This window comes from Miniopterus natalensis, chromosome 4 (assembly GCF_054644295.1).
Source record: "Miniopterus natalensis isolate mMinNat1 chromosome 4, mMinNat1.hap1, whole genome shotgun sequence".
Taxonomy (NCBI): Eukaryota; Metazoa; Chordata; class Mammalia; order Chiroptera; family Miniopteridae; genus Miniopterus; species Miniopterus natalensis.
Genome location: NC_142084.1, coordinates 64164651 through 64181802, shown reverse-complemented (window position 1 = coordinate 64181802; position 17152 = coordinate 64164651). Strand labels below are relative to the sequence as shown.

At 48.5% G+C, this 17152-nt stretch overlaps 1 protein-coding gene across 1 annotated transcript; it reads left to right on the top strand.

The window, feature by feature from the left end:
- The first annotated feature begins 248 nt into the window (after positions 1-248).
- DAPK3 (death associated protein kinase 3) lies at positions 249-16709 on the top strand. Its single transcript, XM_016197837.2, has 8 exons — positions 249-595; positions 6767-7127; positions 7425-7554; positions 7907-7955; positions 8638-8664; positions 13198-13350; positions 14116-14161; positions 14625-16709. Exons 1-8 carry the CDS (start codon positions 534-536, stop codon positions 15159-15161), a joined length of 1365 nt encoding a protein of 454 aa, XP_016053323.1. The 5' UTR covers positions 249-533; the 3' UTR covers positions 15162-16709.
- The last annotated feature ends 443 nt before the right edge of the window (positions 16710-17152 follow it).

The following is a 17152-nucleotide window of genomic DNA, read 5'->3' as shown; positions in this document are numbered from 1 at the left end:
CTAATGGGCAGGGAGAATGGGAGTATGTTGAGACTAGAACTAGAAAGTTGGGCAGAGGGTGAGGGAGTTTGGGGGTTTGGGGCTGTGAGGTATGTGGGGGAACTTTCAGGAATGTGTGGGAGCTCTGGGAGAAGCCTAGGAGGGAGAGGAAGAGAAAGGCTAGGGCAGTGTGTGAGGACCCAGAGGTATGTGGTGGGTGGGAATTATGGGGGCAAGGTGGCACAGTGGTCCTGACTCCAACCTTTGGGGTTGTTTGGTGTCTAAATGAGATGGCAGATGGCAGTACTGGGCTTACCAACTGCAAGTGCCCTCCCCAGAAACCGCGGAACTTCAGCTTGGAGTAATGTGAAACCTATTTTTGGTGAGCAGTTTGCTCTGTTTACTAGGAATTATGGCTAGCATCTCACTCTTTCTTCCCTATTATCCTGTCTCCTCTAGGGTCACTGGTAGGGGACTTCCCGAGGTCCTGTCCCCAGGCTGCAGTGACTGGGCTTTCACTGGAGTGGAAGGTGCTGGAAGGTAGACCGGCTACCATGTCCACATTCAGGCAGGAAGATGTGGAAGACCATTATGAGATGGGGGAAGAGCTGGGCAGGTGAGCAGGCCCCTCTGACAAGGCTCTGGGGTGGGAGAAAGGCACTTTGGGGTTTTCTGGACAGTGTCTCCTCTCATGTCCTTTATCCTGCTCTCTCCAAGAAGTGAGTCAGGGTCATGTGCTGGTGGAATGAGTCTGGGTTTTGGAATCAGACATCCTGGCTGCCAGTTCTTGCTCTGACATCCTTTGTGCATTTCCTTTGGGAAGAAACATACTTAAGCACATATGGCACCTAGCACAGTGTCTGGCATATGTAGGTAATAGCAGGTTTTGTTGGCAGAGGTCTGTCCCTCTCTTGTGGAGGCACTTGAATCTCCCAAGCTCTTGGCATTTCCAGGGAAGGCCTCCTGTCTGGGCCCACACTCCTGCTAATTGTGTAGCATTCTTATGGGAGAGAGGGGACATTTCCCTTGCCAGACAGGCAGCTGATTTCTTGCCTGGCTGGGCCTTGGAATGTCTCCTGGGAGCTTGCTCCCCAACCTGCCCCAGATCAGCCAGGCACCATCCTTTTTTTTTTTTTTTTTTTTTTTTGCGGAGCCTGAAACCTTATTTGGTGAGTTTGCTGCTGGCCAGGCCCCATGATGTCACCAGAAGGGAATGTAAATAACTGAGCCCTGCATCAGGCCTTTGCTGAGAGAGTGTTTCAGGCTCCTTTGGGATTCTGAAGTGTCTCCTTTAGGAATTTCCTCTGTTTTGAGTGGTATTGAATGCAGTCTCTCCCTTCACTGCCCACCCCATCTCAAACTTTATTGTTGAAAATATATGAGGATCTCCTGTTGAGGGTAGTTTGGCAGAAATCAGCAAAATGTCATATGTATATTTCCTTTAACTCACTGATTCCACTGCTAGGAGTTAATTCAGTAATATGTACATACTTGCAGCCAATGACCTAGGAACAGGGATAGTTGCTATAAAGATTTTATATGAGCAGAAGATGGGGAGCCTCTTCAGTGGCTATCACAGCACCTTGCACCTGTGGGTGGAATATTATACAGCCATTAAAAGAACCAGGCAGCCCTGGTCAGTGTGGCTCAGTTGGTTGGAGCATCATTCATACACTGAAAGGTCTTGGGTTCAGTTCCCGGTCAGGGCATGTACGTAGGTTGCGGGTTCAATCCCTAGCCCTTCCCCTTTCCCTAAAAATCAATGAACATGTCCTTTGGTGAGGATTAAAAAAAAAGAGCCAGGCAACTTGTATAATGTGAGCCACATAGGAAATTTATTGAAATTTATTTGAAAATTTAAAAGCTCTGTCAATTTTAATAATTTTAAAGATATATTTTATTTAACCTGGTAGATCAAACTATTATCATTTTGCTTATAATTGCTATAAAGTTATTAGTGAAATATTTTATCACTTTTTTTATACGAAGCCTTTGAAATCTGGTGTGTATTGTATGCTCGCAGCACATCTTAATTTGGATGGGCCTGACAGCTGCGGTGTGGCCAGTGGCTGCTACCATGGACAGCACCACTCTATGTAACGGTCCAGAACATTCTCAGACATACATGAAGTGAAGGAATAATGGCACAGAACACTGTGCAGACTGTGTTGTAATTTGTCTAAATTGTAGATGTCCTTTGGACATCTGAGTTCTACTGTGTTTTTATTTTAAATATGTTTTTAATATTTTTTTTGAGAGAGAGACAGAAACGTTGGTAGAAACATCAATTGGCTGCCTCCTGCACGCCCCCTACTGGGAATCGAGCCCAAAAGCTGGGCATGTGCCCCAACCAGGAATCGTACCAGTGACCTCTTGGTGCATGGGATGATGCCCAACCAACTGAGCTACACTGGCCAGACTGAGTTCTACTGTCTTTATGTTATTTCCATTCATCTACTAAAGGACCAGCTAGTCAGGTGCCATTTTTTTCACCATTTTAGATAAACTGAGACTGAGAAAAGGGAAGCAGCTTGTCTAAGGCCACACAGTTTGTAAATGGCCAAGCAGGATTCAGATCTTGAGACCAGTCCTCACTGGCTCCAAAGCCCCCAAGTGTGCTGGAACCAGAGGTGGGCATCTGATGTCTGCCTACCCGGTAACCAGCTCCACCGCCATATCCTGGTAATGGATCCATTAGATGTCCAAATGAAGATAAGCCCCTGTGGGTTGGGAAGTGAGTGTGTCCTTACGCCCCAAACACCATCCTCCTTCAGATCTTCACTTTCCGCCTCTGAAGTTGGCCACCATGATAAGCTCTCTGTTTCAGAGGTGGGAATCATACTGGAATTCAGTTTTGAGCAGATCTGTGTCTTTCCCGAGTCTAGTTATTGACTGTATTTGGAGAATTATCTGCAGGAATCACTGGTGAGAGGGACTGCAAGTAAAGCAGGCCCACGTTTTCCTGTCCCAGGAGTCATGGGCTGAATGAACTGGGAGCGAGTTTCTTGAGTGTGTGTGGGGGGAGTTCTTTCTAATTCTAATTTCCTGAGATGGTCGAAGTTCACATCGACCATCTCAGGAAATAAGTTAATTTGTGCGTTGATGAATTTGTAGACTTCTACTCTGGCTTCCATGTCATACATCTGTATCAGTCAGCTTAGGTGTGTGTATCTGTATTAGCTCAGGCAGCCATTGCAAAGTCCCACAGACAGAATGATTGAAACAACAGAGATTTATCATCTCCCAGTTCTGGAGGCTGGAAGCCTGAGATCAAGGTGCCATTAGGGTTGGTCCCCTCTGAGGTCTGTCCTTGTCTTTTTTTTTAATCCTCATGCAAGAGTATGTTTTTATTGATTTTTAGAGAGAGAGAGAGAGAGGGGCATTGATTGTGTGCCTCCCATACATGCCTTACCAGGGATCGAACCCAGTCTTTTGGTGTATGGGATGATGCTCCAACCCACTGAGCCATCTGGTCAGGGCTTTCCTCTTGTCTTGTAGATAGCTGTCTTCTCCCTCTGTGTGTGTTTCCTAATTTCTTCTTATAAGAAGACCAGTCATTGGATTAGAACTCATCCCGGTGACCTCATTTTCATTTTCATTTTCATTTTCATTTAATTACCTCTTTAAAAGACCCCATCTCCAAATAGTCATATTCTGAGGTGCTGGGCATTAGGGCTTCAACACATGGATTTTGGGGGGACATAAGTCAGCCATAGCAGCATCTTTTTACCTGTTCCCATGAGCTCTATCTTAGTTGTCTTTGTTAGCTCATCTTGGAATAAAGGTAAAGGAAAATATCTTTGTATTTGAAAATTAGGCCATATGTTCAGTGCTTAGCCCAGTATTTCTGGCACATGGTGAACATTTGGCATTTGCTGTCATTCCCATGGGATGGAATGTGGGCCTGGAGGAATTAGCTTGGATATTGGCAGAGGGGAGGGGGGAAAGCATTCAAGTGTGGTGCAGGAGCATAGGTAACCAGGGGACTGTTGTGGTGGATTCATGGGGGTGAGACCTAATTAGGGACACTTTACCTGCCTCGTCTAATTTGTGCTCCTGACATTTAGATTCGTGTTTGCCTTTCTTGTTGCTACTGTAACATATTACCACAAATTAGTGGCTTAGAAGAACACACGTTAATTATCTTAAAAATCTGGGAATCAGGAGTTGAAATGGATTTGTAGGGTTGGTTCCTCTGGAGGATCCAGGGAGAATTGTTTTCTGCCTTTTCCGGCTTCTAGAGGCGTCACATCCTGAGCTGAAGGTCCCTTCCTCCTTCATCACAGCCAACAGTGCAACTTCTTCCATCCCGCTGACTCTGACCCTCTTGCTTCTTCTTGTGGACCCTGTGATGACACTGGTTCCCCCTTGTAATACAGGGTCATTCCATATCAGGGTCATTAACTTAACTCCACCTGCAAAGTTTCTTTTGCCATGTGAGGACACATTCAAAGGTTCCCTGGATTTGGACATGGAAATCTTTGGAGGGGTCATTATTTAGCTTACCATGATTGATAATTTTGTCCACTTTGAACTTTACCAACCTTTTTTTTTTTTTTTTTTTTTTTTGGTTAATCCTTTCCCAAGAGAGTGGGAGGGAGGGAGGAGGAGAGGGAGAGAAACATTGATGTGAGAGAGACACCTCGATTGGTTTCCTCCCACATGTGCCCCAACTGGAGCTGGGGATTGAACCTGCAACCCAGGGATGTGCCCTTGACCAGGAATCAAACTTGCAACCCTTTGGTGCATGGACCAGTGTTCTAACCACGGAGCAGCACTACTGGTCAGGGTGCTTTTTCACTTTTTTAAAGGTTTGTAAGAACACACAAAGATTGTGACAGAGACCACATGGCCCATACAGCTTAATGTATTTACTGATGAGAGTCGTCATTGATCAGCTGCCTCCTGCACTCCCCCAACTGGGGATTGAGTCCACAACCTGGGCATGTGCCCTGACTGGGAATCGAACTGCGATCTCCTGGATCCTAGGTCAGTGCTCAACCACTGAGCCATGCCCAGCCGGGCTCTCTTTTAAATAACAGCTATCTGGAGATATAATTCACATAGCATACAGTTTACTCATTTAAAGTATACAATTTCATAATCTTTAGTATATTCACAGGGTTCTGCAGTCATTACCACTATTTTTAGAACATCCATCTCCCCATTAGCAGTCACCCTCATCCCCCTCTCCCAGCCCTGGCAACCACTAACCCACCTCCTGTCTCTGGATTTATTTGCCTGATCACATTTCACATAAATGGAATCACACACTGTGTGGCCTTTTGTGTCTGGCTTCTCTCACTGAACATCATGATTTCAAGGTCCATCCACATTGTAGCAAGTGTTAGCTCTTCACTCCTTTTCATGGTCACATAATGTTCTCCTGTGTGGTTGGACCACATCCTTTCATGTGTTGATGGATGGATACTTGTGTTGTTTCTACCTTTTGGCTGTTGGGAATCATACTGCTATGAACAGTTATGTGCAGGTTTCTGTGTGGACACGTTTTCACTTCTCTTAGGTAAGACCTAGGAGTGTAATTACTAGGTTAGATGGTAATTCTATGGTAACCGTTTGAGGAACCACCAGACCTTCCCACAGCAGCTGCCCCATTTTGCATACCCACCAGCTGTGTGTGAAGATTGTGATTTCTCCACATCCTCACTCTTCTCTTGTTTCAAAAGTGTGTGCAGTTTTGGCCCTGGCCGGATTGTCAGTTGGTTAGAGTGTCATCCCAATATCCCAAGGTTGCAGGTTTGATCCCGTCAAGGCACATACAAGAATCAATCAGTGAATACATAAATAAGTTGAACAACAAATCAATGTTTCTCTCTCTCTTTCTCTTTCTCCCCCTTCCTCTCTCTCTTTAAAATCAATAAATAAATAAAAAATAAAAAAAATCAATAAATAAAAATTAAAAAGAATAAAATAAAATGTGTACATTTCTTTCACTCTGCCTATTGAATAAGAAGCTCTTTTGAAGCCAGTGGCTTTCTTTTTTCTTAGATTTTTAAAAATGATGAAATACACTGAAAAGTTGAATCAGTATGGAATTGTATCAAATAAAATAAATAACCCCTTTGTGCCTGGGCGGCATGGCTCAGCGGTTGAGTAACAATCTATGATCCAGGAGATTGAGGTTTGGTTCCCTGTCAGGGCACGCGCCTGGGTTCCAGGCTCGATCCCTCTAGGGGGTGGGCAGGAGGCAGCCAATCAATGACTCATTATTGATGTTTCTTTCTCTCTCCCTCTCCCTTCCTCTGCCTGAAATCAATAAAGATATACATATTTTAAAAGAACCCCTCTGTGTTGCCCTTAGGTCCTCAGCCCCAGTCCTCAGAGATGGCTATTGTTAACAGCTTGGCATGTGTCTTTCAGAGTTTCCCCCCTACATATAGGTACATAAATATATCTACATAGGATACAATATATACAAAAAGATCTCATTCTGCAGCTTGTTTTTTTCACCGAGCTTAGAGAGTTGCCTTCATTCTTTTTCATGATGGTATAAAATTCCACCAGACTTACTTCCATGATGGATTTTAGTTCCCTCTTGGTAAACATTGAACTGTTTTTATTTTTTCTCTGTTGGACAAATGCCAGGCAGCCATTGTGTCATGTGTGCTTCACACTCATATAGCAGCATACCCACTGGGTACATCTTGGATGCAGTGGGGACATGCATCTACATGGTGCCAGGAGCTGGGAGAACACTGCCCCAGGAGATGGTGGCAGGCCTAGGTCCTTCTTGATACTCTGATCACCTCTCCCCCCGTCCCTACAGTGGCCAGTTTGCAATTGTGAGGAAATGCCGGCAGAAGGGCACTGGGAAGGAGTACGCAGCCAAGTTCATCAAGAAGCGCCGCCTCTCATCCAGCCGACGGGGAGTCAGCCGGGAGGAGATTGAGCGGGAGGTGAACATCCTGCGTGAGATCCGGCACCCCAACATCATCACACTACATGACATCTTTGAGAACAAGACTGACGTGGTGCTGATCCTGGAGCTGGTCTCCGGTGGGGAACTCTTTGATTTCCTGGCTGAGAAGGAGTCGCTGACGGAGGACGAGGCCACTCAGTTCCTTAAACAGATCCTGGATGGTGTCCACTACCTACACTCCAAGCGCATTGCCCACTTTGACCTTAAGGTAAGCCCCACTGGGAACCCCTGGACCAGTCAGGCTGGCTGGTGCAGGTGAGGATGAGGGCCTGAGAGGGGGTTCTTGGCCACAGAATGGACACTCCCTGGACCTGTTGATGCTCTGGGAGTCGAGGAGATGGACCTGCTCAGGCCTGGGCCGTTGGGTGGCATCAGCCTGCCCATACCCCACAGGCTGGGAGTGGGGGGTGCCTAGGGAAATTTCAGGTGCTGGTCCCAGAAATGCCAGGCCAGCAGAAGCAGTAGATCCTCCTCCCACTGCCCTGCTTTCCCTTCCCTGCCTCAGCCAGAAAACATCATGCTCCTGGATAAGAATGTGCCCAACCCACGGATCAAGCTCATTGACTTTGGCATCGCTCACAAGATTGAAGCCGGGAATGAGTTCAAAAACATCTTTGGCACCCCAGAGTTTGTGGGTAAGGTCCTGCCTGGTGCTTCAGGGGCCTGGGCTTGGGTAGGGGGCATTCAAGGATTTCCAGAATTATAGAGTGAGTCAGGCCTGGCCTCTGGATGCCTGATTCACTGCCCTCAGGTACCCTGGCATCGGGCAGAGGGAAGCTCAAGACCTTGGGTTGGTGCCGTCACCATCCCAGCCTTCCTGTTCCAGAGCTGGCCTTGCCTGTGTGTTTGTGCGTTTTCCCCAAGTGACCACACGTTTACCTTCAGGTGTTGGGGGAAATTGTATCACTGCCTTTGGCTAAGTGCCTAGTGTGGCCTTAGATGCAACTAGCTCCTTACCCTGCACCTTTTGTCTCCCTGTCCCCGCAGCCCCCGAGATTGTCAACTATGAACCCCTAGGTCTGGAGGCGGACATGTGGTGAGTCAGGGGTAGCTTTCGGGACCCAGGGCTGCCCAACCCTGAGTCTAGCATACACACCTGGGACCACTCCTCAGGGAATCCCCCCTGCTCATCCCCAGGAGCTGCAGGCTGGGGTAAAGCCCATCCCATGGTCCTGGTGCTGTGGGGCATGGGCAGGACAGACCATTGCTTTAAAATAGGGGTCAGCAAACTGCAGCCCACCGGCTAGAGAATGCCTAGGAGCTGGGAGTGGTGGTTTCTTTTTTTAAAGGGGTGTTAAAAACAAAGCAGACAAATATGTGACACACTGTTAGTAGCCCATAAAACCTGAAATATTCAGTCTGACCCTCTATAAAAATAGTTTGCCAGTCCTGCTGGCCCTATAGTGGGTCCCAGATCTGCAGGGTCTGTGAGGCCATGGTGATGTTTGCCCCACCCCCACTGTGGCCCCTTTGAGCCTTGACAGGAAGATGTAGCCACAGGTGTTTAAATACCCAGTCCTGAGACCCCAGGGCAGGAGAAGGGGAGCAGAGCTGGCAGACCTGTGGGCTGACAGACCTGTTGCCCACCTGGCCAAAGAGCCTTTGGCTTGTAGCTTCTCCATGTTGTCTCTGGGCCCCGCCCCATAGAAACTCTGTGAGTCAGGGTGCTGCACTCTGCAGCTGAGGTGACCTTTCTCTTCTCATGTGTTCTCTTCTAGGAGCATTGGTGTCATCACCTACATCCTGTGAGTATCCAATCGGCACTTTCTGCTGCCTTTCCTAGTGCCCTGATTGTTCAGAAAGAGGATCAGGGAGGCTTTTATACAGGGACAGTGACCAAGAGTGTGGGATCCCTAGCACTCTGACCTGTCAAGGTGCTCAGCAAACTCTGAGTGGATGGATGAATGAATGAGTGAGTGATTGAATGAATTTGTGCAGGAGAGAAGGTGTGGTACCTGTTTCAGGGGCTTCTGGAATGTTCAGAAAACACGACACCGTCCTTAGAGGTAACATGCAACATGTGGGACCCAGGGCCAGAACCCTCCTTAGTCCGCTGGCCTACAGCTGGACCCCTGGGATCTCTGTGTGAAAGGGGATTTGACCTTGAGGCCATTTCCTTGGATGCCACGTTTGGGCTGTTCCTCATCTGTTCCTGTATCAGATGTGCTCTGATTGAATGGGTGTAGTGATCAGAGACCTGAAGGTTTTGGAAGTGGTTTATTTGTGTAGTTTTTTAATATATCTTTATTGATTTCACAGAGAGAGGGAGAGAGAGATAGAAACATCAATGATGAGAGAGTCATTGATTGGCTGCCCCCTGCACACCCCACACTGGGGATCAAGCCCCCAACCTGAGCATGTGCCCTGACCAGGAGTCGATCAGGAATCCTGGATCGTAGGTCTATACTCAACCGTTGAGCCATGCCTGGCTGGGCGGAAGGTGGTTTTTTAACAGTTTCAGTTTTTTTGTTTGTTTGTTTTGTTCAAAATATTACAGTTGTCCCTTTTTCTCCCCATTGACTCCTTCCACCCCAGTTTCAGTTTTTTAAAAAATTTAAAATAAATTTAGACTCAGAAGAGTGGCAAAAACAGCACAGAGCTCTGTACCCCTGTGAATATCTTGTACAAACAGCATTTGTCAACACTGAGTAATTAACTGGTACAACATTAATAAGTAGAGTAAGTACCCAAGTTATTCAGATGTCACCAGTTTTTCCACCATGTCCTCTTTCTGGACCAGGACCCCGCCAGGGTCACTCATTGTGTTTAGTCTCTTCCTCTCTAGGATGGTTCCTCTGTGTTTCCTTGTCTGTCACAACCTGGATGCTCTTTTTTTTTTTTAAAGTATATTTTTATTTTTAAATTACAGTTGATGTACAATATTATATTAGCTTTAGGTGTACAGCCTTGTGATTAGATATTTATATAACAATGAAGTAATCATCCTGATAAATCTAATACCCATCTGACAGCACACATGGTTCTTACAACATTATTGACTATATTCCCTTTGCTGTGCTTTGCATCCCCATCACTATTCTGTAGCTATCAATTTGTACTTCTGATTCCTTCACCTTTTTCACCCATCCTTCCTTCTGGAAACTGTCAAAATGTTCTCTATCTATGATTCTGTTTCTGTTCTGCTTGTTCGTTTGTTTTTTAGATTGCACATATAAGTTAAATCATCTGGCACTTGTTTTTCTCTGACTTTACTCAGCACGGTACCCTGTAGATGTCCCCATGTTGCAGATGGCAAGATTTCATTCTTTTTTATGGCTGAATCATATTTCATTGTATATATGCACCACTTCTTTATCTATTTATCTCTTGATGGACATTTAGGTTGCTTCCATATCTTGGTTTCTGTAAATAATACTGCAATAAACATATAAATGTATATGTCTTTTTGACTTAGTGTTGTGGGCTTCTTTTGAAAAATACCCAGAAGTGGAATTGCTGAGTCCTTCTTTGTCTCCTGTTATAGCCTTGGTTTTATTTATTTATTTTTATTTATTTGATAGCCTTCATTTTAAAGCCTGTTTTGTCTGGTGTAAGTATTGCTACGCCAGCTTTGTTTGTTTGTTTTAATTTTTATGAAATATATTTTTTCATTCCTTTACTTTCAGTCTTTGTGTATCTTTCAATCTGAAGTAAGTCTCCTGTGGACAGCATATGTAAGGGTCAGCCACCATATGTCATTTGATTGAAGCGTTTAATCTATTTGCATTTAAAGTAATTGTTGATAGATATGTATTTATTGCCATTTTATTCATATTTTTTATCTTTTTTCTTCTTAAGACATTTTAGCATTTTTAAAAAAATATATCTTTATTGATTTCAGAGAAAGGAAGGGAGAGGGAGAGAGAGATAGAAACATCAATGATGAGAGAGTCATCGTTGATCAGCTGCCTCCTGCACACCCTGCACTGGGGATCGAACCCGCAACCCGGGCATGTGCCCTGACCGGGAATCAAACGGTGATCTCCTGGATCCTAGGTCAATGCTCAGCTGCTGAGCCATGCCTGGCTGGGCAGCATTTCTTGTAATAATGGTTTGGTGACAATAAACTCTCTTAGCTTTTTCTTGTCTGGGAAGCTCTTTATTTGTTCTTTGATTCTAAATGATAGCTTTGCTGGGTAATCTTGGTTGTAGGTCCTTGCTTTTCATCACTTTGAATATTTCGTGCCACTCCCTTCTGGCCTGCAAAGTTTTTGTTGAGAAATCAGCTGACAGTCCTGTGGGTGCTCCCTTGCAGGTAACTAATTGCTTTTTTCTTGCTGCTTTTAAGATTCTCTCTGTCTTTAACCTTTGGCATTTTGATTATGATGTGTCTTGCTGTGGGCCTCTTTGGGTTCATTTTGATTGGGACTCTCTGTGTTTCCTGGGACTCTCTGTGTTTCCTTGAGCGTGTTAGGGAAGTTTTCCATCATTATTTTTTAAAATAGATTTTCAGCCCAGCTGGGCGTGGCTCAGCGGTTGAGCATCGACCTAGGATCCAGGCGATCGGGGTTCGATTCCCAATCAGGGCACATGCCCGGGTTGCGGGCTGCAGCCGATCAATGACTCTCTCATCATTGATGTTTCTCTCTCTCTCTCCCCCTCTCCTTTCCTCTCTCTGAAATCAATAAAGATATATTTTTAAAAAATTAAAAAAATAAAAATAAAATAAAATAGGTTTTCAATTTCTTGCTCTCTCTCTTCTCCTAAAAGCATCCTGTGATGTGAATGTTGGTTCTCTTGAAGTTGAATGTAGATGCTCTTGAAGAGTGCTCATCAGGGATGTTTTAGAACATCTCTCAGTATGGTCTGAGGTTTGCTCATGATTGGAAGGGGTTTGCCTTTCTGCCCTGGAAAGAAACACAGTTTCCTTTCTATGCTACTCTCCTCTCAATGCTTCTAGCACTGCTGGTCACCAGTGTGTGCAGGTTTCTCCCCATACCAAGGAATTGTGACACCAGCTGTGTGTCATACCAAGCAATTGTGACACCAGCTGTGTGTCCTACTCTAGAGATATCATCAGATTGCACAGGTTAAGGACTCAGACCAACAAGGCTGTCCTGTGTACAGAAGCCAATTGCAAGTCCAGGTTGTCACCTGTAGTTCTGACCCACCGACTATAAATCGGGGGTTTCCTACCTCAGGTTTGATAATTTGCTAGAGTGGCTAATAGAACTCAGGGAAACGCTGGTTTACGTTTACCAGTTTATCACAAAGGAGATGATAAAGGATACAGATGAACAGCAGATGAAGGGTCTGGAGAGGAAAGGGCTGGGAGGGACCTGAGTGCAGGAGCTTTTGTCCCTGTGGAGTTTGGGGTGCACCCTCCTCCTGGACATGGCCACACTCACTCACCAGGAAGCTCTCTGAATCCCCTACTTTAAAGATTTTTATGAGTGTTCCATCACATAGGCATAATTAATTAAATCTTCAATCATTGGTGATTAGCTCAACATCTGGCCCCTCTCCCCTCCCTGACTCAGCGGTGAGGGTGGAGGTTCCAACCCTCCGGTCCCACTGCTAGTTCCCCAGGCCACCAGCCCCCTATCCTTAGGTGCTTTCCTCAAGTCACCTCATTAGCATAAACTCAAAGGTTGGAAGGGGCTTGTTATGAATAACAAACGATGCTGCTTTTATTTTTTTTCTCTGGAGCCATTTCAAGAATCGAGGACAAGACTATTACAACAAAAGATGCTCCTACTTTATTAGCTCTAATGTTTTAGGAAACTCCAAGGTTTTTGGGAGCCATGTACCCAAGGACCAGCTTGGAGACCAAATATATGTTTTCTACCATAAGTCAGTGTCAAGTGCCCAGAGCCCCACAGGGGTGGTGGTGTGGCCCACCCAGTGTAGAGTATCAGGAAGGCAGGCGACACCTGTGTCATCACCAGTGATGTGCACCTGGACCATGTGCTAGGTGGCATCAGCCAGGATTCCCCTGGAAAGTGACTAGTTTTTCCTCTGGAATCACTAAATGTTCTAGGGCAGATGCTTTGAGACCGTGCATCTACATAGATACTTTGAGCTTCCAAGGGGATTTTCGTCCACTGGTTTTAATGCCTTTCTAGCTGGGCAGTGACTTCTTACTGCCTTCTGGTTGGCAGCCAGGGGGTGGCTGGTTGGAGGTTCCAGGGCAATACGTGCATCGGGTGGTCAGGGCCCAGCGTCCGCCTTCTGCGTCTGGCCCCTTTGTGGGCACTTCAGAGTTTGGTGGTAGCCCAGGCAGTAGCCTGGTGATGGAGCAAGCACAGGGGACACTGAACCCCATGTTTGTCTTCCAGTTTGAGTGGCGCATCCCCATTCCTGGGTGAGACCAAGCAGGAGACCCTGACCAACATCTCTGCCGTGAACTATGACTTCGACGAGGAGTACTTTAGCAACACCAGCGAGCTGGCCAAGGACTTTATCCGCCGACTGCTTGTCAAGGACCCCAAGTAAGCACAGGCCAGGCAGAGGAGTCAGGGAACAGCCCCGTAGGGAAAGCTGAACGAGTCTCCCTAGAATGGGTGGTGTGGCCAAGAAGACATCTCTCCAAGCCACCACATCTCTGTAACTGGCTTCCACTTTGGGCCAGTGATAGCAATGGATGACTTAGGTTGACCCACACTGTGTCTTAAGAAGCTTTTAATTCGTTGCCAACTTTTAAAATTGAGGTTTCACATAAATTTCAGATTGCTGCCTTTTTTTTTTTTTTTAAAGGAAGAGATCTCAAAGTCCTGGCAGCACAGTGCCTCCATTCACAGGGAGGTGCTCTCTTTGGCTGCAGCCCTCCCCCAGTGTGTGCTGCCCATTCTTATTGCCTGCCTGGCCCCTCCTGTGGGTGCCTGAGTTGTTTGACCCCAGCATTAGGTCTCAACCCTGTTAACAAAACCCCTCGGGGAACACAGAGATGGAGACCCCAGAGCCTGTGCCTCCAAAGGTGCCATGACAGTCTCCTTGTGGTTGACTTAGCAGAGTGGATGCTTTGGGTTGTGTGTAATTTCAAGGTCAGTTTGGGACTTGCTGCCAGTCTAGAGGGTGAATTTGGGGGTTGAAGGTCCTCAGGGACAGGTATCTGAGTCGGCCCTTGTCAAGGTGCTGAGAACAGAGCTGAAGCAGGGAGAGCCTGGAGAACCCTTTCCCTGCTTTCTGCTCTGTGGGGGGAGGATGGTGCAGATGGTACACATACGACTAACCAGGGTTGGGGGTTGCTCTTGTAGGAGGAGAATGACTATCTCCCAGAGCCTGGAGCATTCCTGGATCAAGGTGAGGAGGGGGGCTGCCTCCACTGAGGGATAGTAGGCATGACAAGCCCTCAACATCCAGGAAGGATCCCCAGAGTGGTGGGCCTGGGCAATGGGGATGGGGTGCTCCCTGAGATGGTATCGGAGCCATCTCACTGAGGCATCCATTGTTGTCCTTGGTCCCTCTGTGCACACAGCAGGGGTCCCTCCCACAGAAACTTTCCAGAAGGTGTCACCTCTAGGCCAGAGTTGGCAGCCTTCTGTAAAGGGCCAGACATTCAATATATTTTCAGCTCTGTGGCCCCTGGCATTAATACTCAGTTTTGCCTTCGTAGCAGGAAAGCACCGTGACCATATGTATGCAGATGGGCACATCTTTGTGCCAAAAAAACTTTACATACGAAAGCAAGCAGAGGGCTGGTTATGGCCCTTGGTGGTCCACCGCATGCCCCCTGTTCCAGGCTGTGTTCTCTGTCCCCCTGCAGGCGATCAGGCGGCGGAATGTGCGGCGGGAGGACAGTGGCCGGAAACCGGAGCGCCGGCGCCTGAAGACAGCCCGCCTCAAGGAGTACACCATCAAGTCACATTCAAGCATGCCGCCCAACAACACCTACATCAACTTCGAGCGCTTCTCCAAAGTGCTGGAGGAGGTGGCAGCAGCTGAGGAGGGCCTGCGTGGGCTGGAACACAGCCGGCGGCTCTTCCATGAGGACATTGAGGCGCTGACGGCCATCTACGAGGAGAAGGAGGCCTGGTACAGGGAGGAGAACGAGAGCATTGGGCAGGACCTACGGCAGCTGCGGCAGGAGCTGCACAAGACCGAGGCACTCCAGCGGCAGGCCCAGGAGGAGGCCAAGGGTGCGCTGCTAGGAGCCAGCCGGCTCAAGCGCCGATTCAGCCGCCTTGAGAACCGCTACGAGGCTCTGGCCAAGCAGGTGGCCTCCGAGATGCGGTTTGTGCAGGATCTGGTGCGCGCTATGGAGCAGGAGAAGCTACAGGGGGTGGACTGTGGCCTTCGCTAGGGCCACGTGGGGGGTGGGCCCAGAGGGTTCTGGTGGTGGGTGTCCCCTTGATAGCCCTGGAGCCAGGCCCTTCTGTCACCCTTATCTGGCCCTAGAGAGTTTCCAGGCTGGGGCTGAGGTGGGAAGAGGCTGGACTGGAATGTGCCTCAGGGGGCCCAGGGATTCCCTGCTGAGGGGAGGGGCTTAGCTGGCTCCTCCCCAGGAAGACTATGTAGATTTGGGCCCCCTCTGTGCAGCCTGTCTTCCCCTGGCTTAGCCTCCCCTGCACACACACACCTCTCTCTCTCTCTCTTTCATTCTCGAAACAACAACTGGGGTGGGGGCTTCTGGGATAGTGCCATCTCTGGAACTCTGTGAACTCTCTGCGAGGGGTTGGTACCTCTAAGATGGACTGGCCATGGTGGACACAGATGCTTTACACCTGGCCCAGTGGCAGGGTGGCAGCCTTCATGTTCCTGGTTAGGGGGCTGCAGGGCATTCAGAGTACAGGGAGCAGGGCCTGGTCACCACCTTCAGGAACTCCCTGCCCATCCAAGCACATATAGCCTCAGAGAGGGTTTCTGAGAGCCCCTGCATGCCCCAGGGCTCAGAATTGGAGGGGCCTCTGCTGGACACCCCAGCCCCTCTCCCAGAGATGGGAGGTGGCTCCTCCAGGATAGTGGTGGAGGGGGCCTCTGAGCCCTGCACTCCCCACTCCCTTGCTGGGGCACCCCTGAACTGGGCACCATGGCCAGAGCTGAGGAGACTACCTACCCCTTGAGGAAGTGTCAGTCTGGAGGTAGTATGGGGGGTAGGAGGCCATGTAGCTAATAACTAAGTACGTTGCCCAGATGCAGTAAAGGAAACATCTGCAAAAACTGTCTCTCTTTCTTCCCCGAGGCCCAAGAAGTCCCTGGGCACTGGGTGAGGCAGGTCGTCGGGGGGCGAGGCAGCTGGGGACAGGAGTAAAGAGTCGTCATCTACCCTGCAGCCCTCCCCAGTGCAGTAGGCTGTGGAGCCATCTCCTCCTTCCACTCATAATGCCAGGTGCAGGCTTCTCATGACACATAGTTCCTGAAGGGCCAAGGCCACCAATGGGGTCCCTCCCCTGCCTCGGTTCCTGGCCCTGTCCCACCAATCCCTGCCTCGTTCCCTTCTCCAGTGCTGCCTTTTGAACTGTTAGGGCCCACATAGGGTAGTTACAAAAGGCTCATGGGCCCAGTGTCCCCCTCCCCAGAGAGCCCTAGGATTCCTTAGCCACCCCCCACCCACCCCAGATTCTGTGCTATTCTGTGCAGGGAGAAGCCCATTTGACCTAGTGCATCTGCCAAGAACCCTCAGGAGCGCTGCTCTAGACTAGTGGGATTGAAAAGGGGGTTGCAGTGGGTAGTGCTGCTATGTGCCACTAGGTGCTGCCCTTGAGCAGGATCTTGTGCCCCCTAAGAAATTTCCCTAAGGTCCTGGCTTCAATGAAATGTGAATCCTTAGCTGGTGGCCACTCTGAGCCCAGAGATCTCTGCTGCAGGTTGTAAGGTTAAATAAGGGACACCTGTGTAGACCCTTCACCCCCCCCCCCCCCCCCCCCCCCCCCCCCCCGCCCTGCTAAGTGCAGGGAGGAACCAGGCAGGAGGGACTTGTAATCCTGCGAGGCTGCTGACCAGGGCTTTCACTACCAGGACACTGACAGGGCTGAGGCAGGGCCTTGGGACCTGGCTGTGGGGTCTGATGGAGGGGGTGGGGCCCCCACATTGCCTCTGCTAGCTCCATTACATTGCATATGCCACCTCTGCGAGCATGTTCCTGCTGCAAGCCAAAAGGAAATAAAGCCCTGATTCTGACATTCAGCTCTTGTCTTTGCTTGGGCCAGGTGGGGTAGCCAGCCTTGGGTTACCTGGTGCTATGGTCTGTCTGGGCTCTGTCTCTGTCCCTTCATCTGCTGACTGCCCCTGTGCTCCTTGGGAAGAAGAGGGCAAACCTAGGTGTGATATCAAGGGCTGTCCCAATCTTGGGGC

Bases quoted from the DNA above. Each gene is read 5' to 3' on its own strand.
- DAPK3 (XM_016197837.2), top strand. From the start codon at position 534: ATGTCCACATTCAGGCAGGAAGATGTGGAAGACCATTATGAGATGGGG. The intron at 596-6,766 runs GTGAGCAGGCCC...CCGTCCCTACAG, and splicing joins ATGGGGGAAGAGCTGGGCAG to TGGCCAGTTTGCAATTGTGA. The intron at 14,162-14,624 runs GTGAGGAGGGGG...GTCCCCCTGCAG, and splicing joins TGGAGCATTCCTGGATCAAG to GCGATCAGGCGGCGGAATGT.